The sequence below is a fragment of the Cetorhinus maximus genome, chromosome 8 (genome assembly GCF_964194155.1).
Source record: "Cetorhinus maximus chromosome 8, sCetMax3.hap1.1, whole genome shotgun sequence".
Classification (NCBI taxonomy): domain Eukaryota; kingdom Metazoa; phylum Chordata; class Chondrichthyes; order Lamniformes; family Cetorhinidae; genus Cetorhinus; species Cetorhinus maximus.
Window position 1 is genome coordinate 65,616,615 of NC_135886.1, and position 14,115 is coordinate 65,630,729.

Genomic DNA, 14,115 nt, shown 5'->3' on the forward strand with positions numbered 1-14,115 from the left:
TTATGGATGATCCACATCCACATCCTTCCACATCCATGTGGTAAGATGGAGGTCCAGTCACCGCACTTATTTCACCCAGTAACCACTTTGGTCCTTCCCCGCAGTTTTTCACGTATACTGGCTCTCCCACGGTAAATTTCCTCTCGTGACTATGCCAGTCGTGTCTAGTTTTCTGGCTTCCCTGACTCCTTTCCATCTTCCCCTCTAAATTCAGCATTATTAAGCTCAATCTTGCCCTGAGACAGCGTTTCAACAGTAACTCTGTAGGTGTGATGCCTGTTGTTGTGTGAGGGGTAGTCCTGTAATGAAAAAGAAAGCGTGCTAGCTTGGTTGCCAAGGAATCGCCAGTTAGCTTTTTCATGCCTGTCTTGAATGTTTGAACTGCCGTATGCTGCCAGATTTGAAGCCCATCATTGTATTCTTGCTGAGGGTATGGGTGGTATAACATTGTCCTCACCAAACAAGCTCAGCAATGGTTTGTGGTCTGAAACAATTGTAAAATGGCGGCCGTGTACCTACTGGTGAAATTTCTTGACACCGAAGATGGTGGACAGGCCTTCTTTTTCTATCTGTGAGTATCTCTTTTCCACTGTGGTGAGTGTTCTTGATATGTAACCTATTGGCTGTACCACGTTGTCATCCATCTGAGGAGAGAGCACTGCTCCTACTCTGTAGGCAGATGTGTCACATGTCAACACCAATTCTTTCGTCTGGTTATAATGCACTAATAGATTGGATGAGTGCAACAATTGCTTCACCTTTATGAAAGCTTCTTTCTGGGGCACCTCCCAAGACCAATGTTGGTTCTTTTTGAGTAGAAAATGCAGGGGGCCTGCACTGTAGACAAATTGGGTAAGAACCGCCCATAATAGTTGATCATTCCTAGGAATGATTTGAGCTCTGAGGTGTTCTTTGGTGCAGGTGACTCTCTTATGGCTCTTACTTTCTCCTCAACCGGGTAGAGGCCCTGTGAGTCTACCCGGTGACCCAAATAGATCACCTACCTCACTTGGAATGTGCACTTTTCTTTTTTTAAACTCACTCCAGCTTGCATGAAATGTTATAAGACTTCTTCTAAGTTTGCCAAATGTTCTTTTTCAGTGAATCCTGTCACCAATACATCGTCTAAATAGACCACATCCAGGGGCAGTCCCTGCAGTAAGCTTTCCATTGTTCTCTGAAAGATGGCACAAGCTGAGGAGACAATGAAAGGCAATTGTGTATATTGGTACAATCCTTTGTGGATATTAATTGTGCTAAATTCCCAGGGGGCATTATCCAATTCTAGTTATTGAAAAGCATAACTCATGTCAAGCTTCGTGTATGTTCTCCCCCTGCCAGCTTGGTAATTAGATTTTTGGAATGGGGTAGCTGTCCAGCTTAGCTACTTTATTAACCATCAGTTTGTAGTCTCCACAAATTTGGTCGCTTTGTTCGGGCTTAAGGATGGGGACTATGGGTGCTGCCCATTCTGTGAACTGAACAGGATGTATAACGCCCAGTTTCTCTAGTCTGTTCAGTTCAATGTCGACTTTTTCTCGCAGGGCATATGGCACCAGTCTCACCTTCATGAAGCGAGGGGTTGCTTCTGGATCTACATGTATCTTGGCCTGCAGGCCCTGGATTTTCCCAAGTTTGTCCTTGAAGACGGTGGCGTACTCTTGAAGTAGCTCTGGTAGCCCACTTACTCTCAACTGGAAAATTTCAGCCCATTCTAACTTAATCTCCTTTAACCAATTTCACCCCAGGAGGCTTGGCCCTTCACCTGCCACCTCCATCACGGGTAGCTTTGCCAATTGGCTTGCATAATGGACAATTAATCTACTTATGCCTTTTACTTGAATGTCTTCACCCGTATATGTTTTTAGCTTGGCAGCTGTTTCTTCTAAACTTAATTGTTTTTCACTATTATTCAAATATCTGAAGGTATGTTCCCCAATTACTGTAGTGGAAGCTCCCGTGTCCACTTCCATTCTAACAGGTTTGCCATTTACTTTCACTGTGACAAATATTGGTTCTGTCTTTCTGACTTTCAGATTAAACAATGAGTAAATGTCTGAATTTGTTGTTTCAGACTCTTCTGCATTCTAGATTTCATTGGGCTTCTTCTTTTGTTTACAAGCCTGCTTGAATCTTTCCTTGCATTGCCTCATTATATGTTCTTTTCTATGACAATAGTAGCATTCAATTTTTTTAAAATGCCAATCGCTAAAAGACTGATTGTTTCCCCCTTTGTTAAAATTGTTCTTCGGTTTTGCTGCTAAGCTGTTTTTCTTTATTCTTCAGCTAGCGGGGGCTGTTTCCCGCTTCTCGGCAGAATCTCGCTTTTTCACGCCACTTTCGCTTGAGGTTTCCCGCCCAATGTGGAATTTGGCGCCATTTTGCACATCCTGTATTGCTTGTGAATCTCTTACAGCACTTTCCATGGCCAGTGCTATCTCTAGCGTCTATGAAATCCAGATTCATTTCGGACAATAATTTTTTCTGAATAATGTTCTCTTTCACACCACACACTAAACAATCTCTGAGCATGTCATTCAGATTGGGGACCGAACTCACAATGTTCCGTTAGCTGCTTCAAATTTGCCACATGCTATGTAATTGTCTTACCCGGGGCTCTATTTTGTGAATTAAGCCTGAACCTCTACATCGTGACTGAGGGCTTGGGTTGAAAGTGACCCTTCACGAGGTTCACCAATTCATCAAAATTGTTCCAACCTGGGGCACTGGGTGCTATCAAACTTCGAATCAGATTCCACGTTTTGCTCCCACAAGAACTCAAGAGGATCACTCACCTCTTCTCTTCCCCCATAATCTCGTTCGCTTGAAAAAAGAACGCGAGGCATTCTATGAAATGAGGCCAATCGTCTGTGGCTGGTGCAAAAGGATCAATTCTCCCAAATTGTGGCATTTAGAGAGGGGATGACTTCTTCAATTCTAATGGAACTCGCTACTTACAATCACTGGGTGAGGTACAGTGCTGATTTCTTTTTAACTTGATTTCTTCTGTTCAATCCTGTTTTATCCTCATTGCCAATTTGTTATAAGGGTGGCCAAGTTGTATTATTAATGATAAAGTTGAACTGCAGACATTTCTTGGGTGGAAACATTAAGTTTATTTACAATATACCCAGCAGCGACTACACGTGTGCTTTCAACTCCAACTCTAACTCTACACTGACTGCGGAGATAGCACACACTACTCTCTTATTGGTTACTAAAGATCATGTGATCTTTCCTAACAAGCATTATTCTTAAAGGTACATTACACAAAATAAAACCATAATTACTACAAGAATATATTAGGTCAACTGACCAAAAGCTTAGCCAAAGAGGTAGGTTTCAAGGAATATCTTAAATGTGGAAATCATGGTATAGAGGCAGAGAAGTGTAGGAGGGAATTCCAAAGCTTGGCGCTGAAGCAACTGAAGGCACAGCCACCAATGGTGGAGCAATTAAAATTGGGGATGCGCAAGGGGCCAGAATTAGACAAGCAGAGTTATCTCAAAGAGTTGTGGAGCTGGAGAAGATTACATAAATAAGCAGGGGCGAGTCCATGGAGAGATTTGAAAACAAGGATGAGCATTTTAAAATTAATTCATTGCTTGACCAGGAGCCAATGTAAGCCAGCAAGCATAGGGATGATAGGAAAACGGGACTAGGGGTCATACGGGACTAAGGGAAAAGCGAGTTAAGGACTGTGTAGCATGGTTTTGAATGACCTCAAGTGTACGGAGGGTAGAATGTGGAAGGCCAGCTAGGAGTGTATTGGAATAGTCAGGTCTAGAGGTAACAAAGACAGGAATGACAGTTTCAGCACAGATGAGCAGAGACAGGGCCAAAGTTCAGCGATGTTACGGAGGTGGAAATAGTCAATCTTAGCAATGGCTTGAGTATCTGGTTAGCAATTCATCTCAGAGTCAAATGTGACACCAAGTTTGATGGAGTCAGTGGCTAGGGAATGGATTTTGCAGTGGGGATTGGAAACAATCTTCAGTCTTCCCGATATATAATTGGAGGAAATTTCTGCTCGTCCAGTGCTGGATGTCAGATAAGCAGTCTGATAATTTAGCAACAGTGGAGGAGTCAAGAGAGGTGATGGTGAGGTAGGGCTGGGTGCTGTCAGCATACATGTGAAACAGCATGTTGGTGAGGAATAGGAGGGGGACAATGATAGATTCCTGGGGGAACACCAGAGGTAATGGGCAGCTGCAGGCAGAGAAAACTTTTCAAGTGATTCTATGGTTACAATTAGATAGTTAAGAATGGAAACATGTGAGAGCAGTTCACCACAGCTAGATGAAAGTGGGGAGGCATTGGAGGAGGTTGGTGTGGTCAACCATGTCAAAGGCTACAGACGGGGTGAGGAGGGAAAGTTTATCTTTGCCGCAGTCACGTAGGACTTCAATAAGAGCTCTTTCGATACTGTGGCAGGGGTGCAAGTCTGATTGGAAGTATTCAAAGTTGGAGTTCCAGGAAAGATGGGCAGGGATTTTGAGGAAACATGTTCAAGGACTTTGGAGAGGAATGGGAGGTTGAAGATGGGCTAGTGCTTTGCAAGTCAGCCTTTGAGGGGCATAGTGAGAGGACTACCAATGCAATGTCATTCTAAAACACATTCCACATTTTCTAGATCCGCTCTGCAATCTCACTCTGGATGGTGGATATTTTGAAATCGTGAACACAACATGGCTGCATGTAAACAATGGAACTTGTCCAAATGGATCAGAAATCAATGTTCCTCACCAGGGTCCAAGTGAGCAATACTGGGAGTAAGTAAATTACTACAGATAGAGGCACCTATAACCTGCACAGCTGTACCAGTAGCTTCCTCTTGGGAAGGTTAGTTGGGTGAATGTGCTGTTTAATGAGTGAAAAGCTGTTTGATTTAGATAGAGGTACTATTTAGATCATACACCTGTTACAAAATAACACCACAACAGGGTCTGTAAACACACAATTTGGTCACCAGGTGGTCCTATAGTATCTTTTCACTTTAGATCATTAAAAATTTTCAACCAGAAATTTGTTTTGCTATTAACATCTTAAGCGTTCCATTTCTCTGTGCAGAGACAGCTGTGATTTCTGTGAGCTTAATGAATGAAGAGCACACGGCAAATGTTGACACATACTGGAGACATCCTGTCCTCACTTCAGAAAGACGGGTCACGATTTGTCAGGGGTCCCGCTGGCAGCACTGGGGATGCAGAGTAACCCGGGGTCACATCTTATCAGTGACAGCCAAGTAAGTGCCCAAGAGCTGCCAATCAATCAGAGGGTCAACAGCTCAGCAGCCTCAGCAGTGCCACTGGGAGTGGTGGCCGCTACTCAGGCTGCACCTGGAGGCAGAGAGCACAGCAATGGACAGGTGCCCTTGCAAACAGGATCTGGGAGCCAGTCAGATAGAGGGCTCCCCTGCTGCTGCTACAATGCCAAATGCCAGCAAAGGTGGCAGGAAGCCACTTAAATTGTTCTGTTGGGCGGATGGACCATCTGCCACCTTTCCCACTGCTGGCAGAATGGCATGGTGGCAGGAGGGTATTGGGCATCTCCCCTACCCCCGATGCCTTCCCACACCACTTTGCCAGCCTTTCTACATCTGAGCCCCTCTCCAAAGGTCCATAAAAATTAGCCCAATGTGTCAATCACCCCAAGAAAAACAGTGCTCTCATTTCATTAATGTGCGGCAATGCAAGTGAAATGTTTGCCAAGCACCAAATAAAGATAAAAACAAAAAGCTAAAAGCTACTGCGGATGCTGGAAATCCAAAACAAAAACAGAATTACCTGGAAAAACTCAGCAAGTCTGGCAGCATCGGTGGAGAAGAAATCAGTTAACGTTTCGAGTCCTCATGACCCTTCGGCAGAACTGAGTACAGTTAGGAGAAAGGTGAAATATAAGATGGTCTAAGGTGGGGGCGCGGGGGGAGAGAGAAGTTGAGGGTGTGGTGATTGTGGAGATAAGCAAGCAGTGATAGGAGCAGATAATCAAAAGATGTCACAGACAAAAGGATCAAAAAGGTGTTGAAGGTGGTGATATTATCTAAGAAAAGTGCTAATTAAGAATGGAAGGCAGGATACTCAAGGTACAGCTCTAGTGGGGGTGGGGTGGAAAGACTAACAAAGTTTTAGTTTTAGATTTAAAAATAATGGAAATAGGTGGGAAAAGAAGAATCTATATAAATTATTGAAAAAAAAGGGAGGGGGGAGAAACGGGGTGGGGATGGGGGGAGGGGGAGTTTAAGATCTAAAGTTGTTGAATTCAATATTCAGCCCGGAAGGCTGTAAAGTGCCTAGTCAGAAGATGATGTGCTGTTCCTCCAGTTTGCGTTGGGCTTCACTGGAACAATGCAGCAAGCCAAGGACAGACATGTGGGCAAGAGAACAGGGTGGAGTGTTAAAATGGCAAGCGACAGGGAGGTTTGGATCTTTCTTGCGGACAGACCACAGGTGTTCTGCAAAGCGGTCGCCCAGTTTGCGTTTGGTCTCTCCAATGTTGAGGAGACCGCATTGGGAGCAACGAATGCAGTAGACTAAGTTAGGGGAAATGCAAGTGAAATGCTGCTTCACTTGAAAGGAGTGTTTGGGCCCTTGGACGGTGAGGAGAGAGGAAGTGAAGGGGCAGGTGTTGCATCTTCTGCGTGGGCATGGGGAGATGCCATAGGTGGGGTTGAGGAGTAGGGGGTGATGGAGGAGTGGACCAGGATGTCCCGGAGGGAACGATCCCTACGGAATGCCGCCGGGGGGGTGAAGGGAAGATGTGTTTGGTGGTGGCATCATGCTGGAGTTGGCGGAAATGGCGGAGGATGATCCTTTGAATGCGGAGGCTGGTGGGGTGATGTGAGGACAAGGGGGACCCTATCATGTTTCTGGGAGGGAGGAGAAGGCGTGAGGACGGATGCGTGGGATATGGGCTGGACACGGTTGAGGGCCCTGTCAACGACCGTGGGTGGAAAACCACGGTTAAGGAAGAAGGAGGACATGTCAGAGGAGCTGTTTTTGAAGGTAGCGTCATCAGAACAGATGCGACGGAGTCGAAGGAACTGAGAGAATGGGATGGAGTCCTTACAGGAAGCGGGGTGTGAGGAGCTGTAGTCGAGGTAGCTGTGGGAGTCGGTAGGCTTGTAATGGATATTGGTGGACAGTCTATCATCAGAAATTGAGACAGAGAGGTCAAGGTCAAATAAAGATGCCTGGTGTGGTAAGAGATTCCAATGTGTAAACGGGGGAGGACTTGTGGCGCTCTATCATTGTCAGCTTACTGCACTGTTCCTTGTATTTTATACTCTGTATACTTCTATCACCTCCATTTAAGAACAAATCATTTGGGTGGAGTTAGGGGAAAGTCATGATTAATCTAAATTTTCAACTACATTTCTAGCATTTTTACCATAGATGCAGGCGTATAAGACAACCTTTCAAACTTCAAAAAATTCCCTCCAAAAACACTTACGCTGAGTATAAAACTGAAACACCGCTGTGGGTGTGGGTCGTCACCATCTTTGCCACGTGGCATCTGCTCTGACTGGGCATGCCTTAAACTCTCAATCACCTTTGCAACATAACCAGTGTCGCCTGCTTGATCACTTGCATCCGGCTATACAGTACCAGTAAGTAAAACATGCATTTGTGGGGTGAAAAACTGAGGCTGATGACAAATGTCAAACAGCATGTCATAACTGAATGGAGGGGAATCTTATACACTGAGTATATGCAAAATATGATATTTGGGGCTGAAGAAATTGAGCCACCTTTTGCTGCATCAACTTAAATGCTATGATCTACAGTGTATCTTTTTTCAAATTAAACTCTTTAAAGGGGTGGTGCTCTTTACTTGTTCAGGCTAAAAGGCTGACCTGAAACTGTTGTTCATGATCTAAACAGAATATTACCCCTCAGGTGAGGTGCAAGTGACTGCCCTTGACATCAAGGCAGCATTTGACTGAGCATGGCATCAAGGAGCCCTAGCAAAACTAGAGTCAATGGGAATCAGGGGGAAAATTCTCCACTGGTTGGAGTCATACCAGCACAAAGGGAGATGGTTGTGGTGGTTGGAAGTTAATCATCTCAGTTCCAGGTCATCACTGCAGGAGTTTCTCAGGGTAGTGTCCTCAACCCAACCATGTTCAGCTGCTCCATCAATGGCCTTCCTCCCATCATAAGGTGAAAAGTGGGAATATTTGCTGATGATTGCACAATGTTCAGCACCATTCGCAACTCCTCAGATACTGAAGCAGTCCATGTCCAAATGCAGCAAGACCTGGACAATATCCAGGCTTGGGCTGACAAGTGACAAGTAACATTCGCGCCAAACCAGTGCCCGGCAATGCCCATCTCCAACAAGAGACAATCTAAACATCATCCTTTGACATTATCGCTGGGGGTTACCATTGACCAGGAACTGAACTGGACCAGTCATATAAATACTGTGGCTACAAGAACAGGTCAGAGGCTAGGAATCGTGCAGTGAGTAACTCACCTCCTGACTCCCCAAAACCTGTCCACCATCTACAAGACACAAACCAGGAATGTGATGGAATACTCCCCACTTGTCTGGATGAGTTCAGCTCCAACAACACTCAAGAAGCTTGACACCGTCCAGGGCAATGGAGCCTGCTTGATTGGCACCACAACCACTACCTCCAAAATCCACTTCCTCCACCACTGATGCACAGTAGCAGCAGTGTGTACCATCTACAATATGCATTGTTGGAACTCACCAAGATTCCTCAGACAACACCTTCCAAACCAATGCCACTACCATCTAGAAGGACAAGGGTACCAGACGCATGCGAATACACCACCTGGAAGTTCCCCTCTAAGCCACTCACCATCCTGACTTAGAAATATATCACCCTTCCTTCACTATTGCTGGGTCAAAATCCTGGATCTCCCTCCCTAACAGCATTATGGGTGTACCTACACCACAGGGACTGCAGCAGTTCAAGAAGGCAGCTCACCCCCACCTTCTCAAGGGCACTTCGGGGTGGACAATAAATGCTGGCCTAGCCAGCGATGCCCACATCCACTGAACAAATATAAAAAAAATTATGAATATTATTCAGCTAAATTGGATTGATATTCCATTTATATTGCATATAAAAGCAACTGCGTTAGACCGACCATCACATTTGGTGGGCAAATCACATGAACACAGACATGCTTGCTGTAAACAGTGCATCCGAACTGCAGCTGAGGATCCTTTTTAATTCAGTTTCAGTATGTGGGAGTTGATGGCAAGGCCAGCATCTATTGCCCATCACAAGTTGCCCTTAAGAAAGTGGTGGCCTTTCCTCATATCCACTGCTGTCACTGTGCTGGAGGTTCTCCCATGGTGCTGGTGGTAGGGATTTCCAGGATTTTGATCCAGTGGCAATGATGGAATGGTGATTTATGTCCAAGTTGGAATGGTGTGTGACTTAGTGATGGTGTTGAGCCCATGTACCTGCTAACTCCTAGGTGGTAAGGATCAAAGGTTTGGAAGTTTCTGCTAAAAAAAGCTTTGATAGGTTGCTGCAATGCATTCTGTAGATAGTAGACATAACAGCCACACTGTGCCAGAGGTGACGCGAGTGATTGCTTAATGTGGTGGATGGGGTGTCAATCAAGCGGACTGATTTATCCTTGATGGCATCAAGTATCTTAAATGTCATTACTCTTAAGAGCACATTCAGGCAAGTGGAGAGTATCCCATCACATGACTGAAGACCTGTGCTTTCTAGGTCGTGGAGAGTCTTTGGGAAGTCAGGCGGTGAGTCATTTATCACAGAATACCCAGCCTCGGACCTCCATTTGGAGCCATGGCATTTTTGGCTGGTTAAGTTTAGTTGCTGGTCAATGGTGACCCCTGAGATGTTGATGGTGGGGTATTTAATTATGGTAATGCCATTGAATGTCATGGAAGGTTCTTCCTTTTTTGAGATAATCATTGCCTGACACTTCTGTGGCATAAATGTTACATGTCACATGTCAGCCCAAGCCCGGAAGTTGTCCAGAGTCTTGTTACTTGTGGTTATGGAATGCTTCGGTATCTGAGGAGTCGCAAATGGAGCTGAGGGTTAACAACAGTTTACATTTATATCGCACCTTTAAAACAGTACAACTTCCCTGCTGCTTCACAGGAGAGTTTTCAAATAGAATTTGACACTGAGACACGTAGAAATGAGGAGCCCAGGAGGATGAATGAATAGGACTAGTTGTGTGTCAGGTTACAGGCAACAGAGTTTGCAATCATCAGTCAACAGCTCCACTTCTGACATGATGATGAAGGGAAAGTCATTGATAAAACAGCTGAAGATAGTTGGGCCTAGTGTACTACCCTGAGGAACTCCTGCAGTGATGTGCTGAAGCTGAGATGATTGGCCTTCAACAAGCAAAACTTTTTTTCCACCAGTCCGATGTTTGTGTTCCTTCCATCTTTCCTCATCTAACTCTACCATCTATTCCCCTCTCCTTCATATGCATGTCTAGCTTTGCCTTAAATGCATCTATGCTTTTTGCTTCAACAACTCCCTGTTGTAGTATAAGCGGTTAATGTTAAATATGTAAATATATAGTCTACCTCATCAGTGACGTAGGATCACATGGTAACAGAGCATGGAGAAAGACAGCTCTATGTAAAGCCTCATGCAGAGTCTACCTTATAAATAATTAGCATAATGTTCAATAAAAGATAGTTTGCTAACAATATCGCCTCCAGCTTTATCTGTTAGTTCAGGACCATGCCTACCACATCTAAAACCATAAACAACAATAACAGATCTGTGGTGGTGAGTTCCATGTTCTCACCACTCTTTGGGTGAAGTTTCTTCTGAAGTCCCTGTCAGATTTCTTGGTGACTCTTATATTGATGGCCTCCAGTTCTGCTCTTCCCCACAAGAGGAAACATTCTCTCTGTAACCAGTCTATCAAAACCTTTCATCATTTTAAAGACTGCGATTAGGTCACCCCTCAGTCTTCCTTTTTCAAGAGAGAAGAGACCCAGCCTGTCAATCCTTCCCCTATATGTATATCCACACATTTCTGGTATCATCCTCGTAAATCTTCTCCGCACCCTCTCCAGTGCCTTTATTTTTATAATATGGTGACCAGTACAACATGCAGTGTTCTAAATGTGGAACCAAGGTTCGATACAGGTTTGGCACAATGTCCCTACTTTTCAATTCTATTCCTTTCGAAATAAAGCCTAGTGCTTACTTTGCTTTGTTTATCTTTTTGCTCATTTGTGTCACAACTATTAGTGATCAAATAATTATCAAATAATTGACTAATAAATACTATGTATGAACATACAGAAATGATGGGCAGGAAATGACCAGCTGGCCTATTAAGCCTACCCCATACACATGATGCCTGGAGCATCAGAATCACACACTTCCAAGGTCACCGTATTGTCCACCATCTCTGTATGCATTTCATGTACTTCTGTTACAAAGATAGATTGGAGAGGTTGGGATGCTTCTCCTTGGAGAGAAGAAGACTAAGAGGGGATTTGCTAGAGATGTTCAAAATCATGAGGGGGCTGGACAGAGTAGATAGGGAGAAGCTGTTCCCACTCGTAAAAGGATCAAGAATGAGAGGGCACAAATTTAAAGTGATTTGCAAAAGAAGCAAATGTGATGTGAGAAAAAACTTTTTCACACAACGAGTGGTTCGGGTCTGGAATGCACTGCCTGGAAGTGTGGTGGAGGCAGATTCAATCGAGGCATTCAAGAGGGCATTAGATGATTATTTAAATAGAAACAATGCACAGGGGTACGGGGAAAAGGCAGGGCAATTGGCACTAGGTCATAATGCTCATTTGGAGAGCCGGTGCAGACAGGATGGGTTGAATGGCGTCCCTCTGTCCTGTTAAAATCCTGTGATTGTGTGATTCTGTGATGTACCAGTAACAATGTTAATGAATATTGTCCTTACATCAGATGTTTCCTGTTATTTTATTCAGTAAAGTGGCTTTGGACCGTACCAGTTCAATAGATGAGACTGGGGAGGTAGTCTGGTATTTAGCCCTCTGTCTGCTTCTGGCCTGGCTGATTGTAGGGACTGCATTATCTAAAGGAATCAAATCTTCAGGAAAGGTAAATGAACATAATAACGTACAGGTTTTTGCTGTAAAATATATACAATTTAAAAATAGTTTTTCAAGTAAGTTAGTTTATTGCCTAAGCGATGTTAATGGAATTTGTTCCGGAGTCTCGGAAACCCACAATGCACACGGATCAGACCTGATGATTTTGCTTATAGGAACAGCAGCAATTCTTCAGAGCTGAACATGGATGTCGCAATGTCAGGATGATTGAGGCCATTCAGTCCATCTACTTCTAACAATCCATAGTCATAGTGTCTAACTACCCCCTAAATGATTTCAGAGCTTCCACGTTCCTACCAAGAGGACTATTCCAGTTACTAATCTGCATGAAGAAATGCTCCTTAAATCAGCCTTGATATTACCGTTTGCCAGATCTCGCATACATCTCTTTGTCCAAGAGAGCTGAACAAAAGCAAAATCCTGCACATGCTAGAAATCCAAAATAAAAACAGTAAACGCTCAGCTGACCTGACAGCATCTGTAGAGAGAGAAACAGAGTTGGCATTTCAGGTCAAATCGCTATTGTCAGAACGGGGAAAAGTCAGAGAAACAGCAGTTTTTAATTAAATACAGAGGCAGGGAAAGAGAAGGGAGGAACTAACAAGAGGGAGAGGCTTGTGATGAGTTGGAGGGCAACAGTTTTTAATAGCAGAAGGGATGATGGTGTGAGACACAGGACGTGGTAACGGGACAGGTAAAAAACACAAATAAGGAGCTGGATAAGCATGGAGCGGGATTTCTGGATTAGTGCTGGGGCTGTTGCTGTTTATAATGTGCATAAATATCATGTCATGTCTCAGAAGTCAGTCACGGCAGGAGAGTCTCTGGAGGACAACTGAAATTCTTTAGGAATGTCCTCAAAGTATTCCTGAAGAGTTCCAACATCCCAACTCATGGGAGCCCCTGGCTTGTGACTGACCAAAATGGAGAAGGCTCATTCAGGAAGGCACCAAACGCATAGAGAGACTTTGTTAGGAATGTGCAGAGGCAAACTCTAGGCATCAGAGGGAGCGCACAAGTTTCCCAATGACTTATCCACCCTACCCTTCAAGAACCACCTGCCCCACATATGGCAGAGTCCACAGATTGCACATTGGACTCATCAGCCATCTCAGAGCCCATCAAAATTGAGTGGAAGCAAGTCATCCTCAATCCTGAAGGACTAACTAATAAGAAGAAATGTCATGGTAATTGGGACTGTAAGAAAAGCTCCAGGTTTGCAAATGGTACCAAACTAGGAGCAGCCACAAAGAACAAGCGACAGGACAAATACAGAAGTACCTGGTAATTAGGGACATTAATTGCAGACAAATCTAAAATTGTGGGATTGGGAAAGGATAATAAAGTGATGGCACTTGACACACAAAAATGGTGTCCCTGTGCAGGAGGGAATCTGGGAGTATTACTGGGTAGATGACAGAAACCATCAGCACTGTGTGTAGCAGCAGGAGAGAGGACAGACAGAATCTTGGGTTTTACAAACCTCAGGAAGTGACTCTGAGTTTATTTAAGTGCTGACCCAGCCCCATTATTATATGTGTATTACAAATTGAAGGTGCAGCTGGGGCAAATAAATTAAGAGATGGGATGTCAAGCTCAACCTGACCTTGAAGCAACTTTGATGAAAGGTCATAAAGCTGAAACATTAGCTCAATGGCCTGAATTTTTATTACCAAGGCAGATACCGGAATTCAGGAAAATTCCTGGTCTGGACCGCCCACCTTGCAAGAAAGTGCCTGCAAAGACGGGATCTTCATTGCTGAGGAGCAGGTGAGAGCTGGACTCAGGCCAGTCGACCCAGGGAAGAGGTTGGAAGAAGCCACAAGGTGACAATAGGATGTGCAAAAGAAAGCTTAAAAAATAACAGTCGTTCATTCATTACTTTAGTATTCATTATGTATGCTTGGCTGAGGTGTTGAAACACCTGAGCCTCAGAGAAAACATTGCTTGATTGACCTCTACTGTCAATTTCACAATGTTCATTTACACAAGATTAAGAAGTTTCATGTGCTTACAGTTTCTGTGATT

General features: G+C 44.2%; 1 protein-coding gene across 3 annotated transcripts in view; it reads left to right on the top strand.

Moving 5' to 3' along the window:
• Window positions 1–14,115, top strand: part of LOC144683688 (sodium- and chloride-dependent neutral and basic amino acid transporter B(0+)-like) — a 59,534-nt gene that overhangs the window by 25,775 nt on the left and 19,644 nt on the right. For all 3 annotated transcript variants that reach the window (XM_078546956.1, XM_078546957.1, XM_078546959.1), the window contains 2 exons: window positions 4,634–4,772; window positions 11,944–12,076. In XM_078546956.1, coding sequence (XP_078403082.1) covers window positions 4,634–4,772; window positions 11,944–12,076 — 272 coding nt within the window. The remainder of the gene's footprint in view (window positions 1–4,633; window positions 4,773–11,943; window positions 12,077–14,115) is intronic.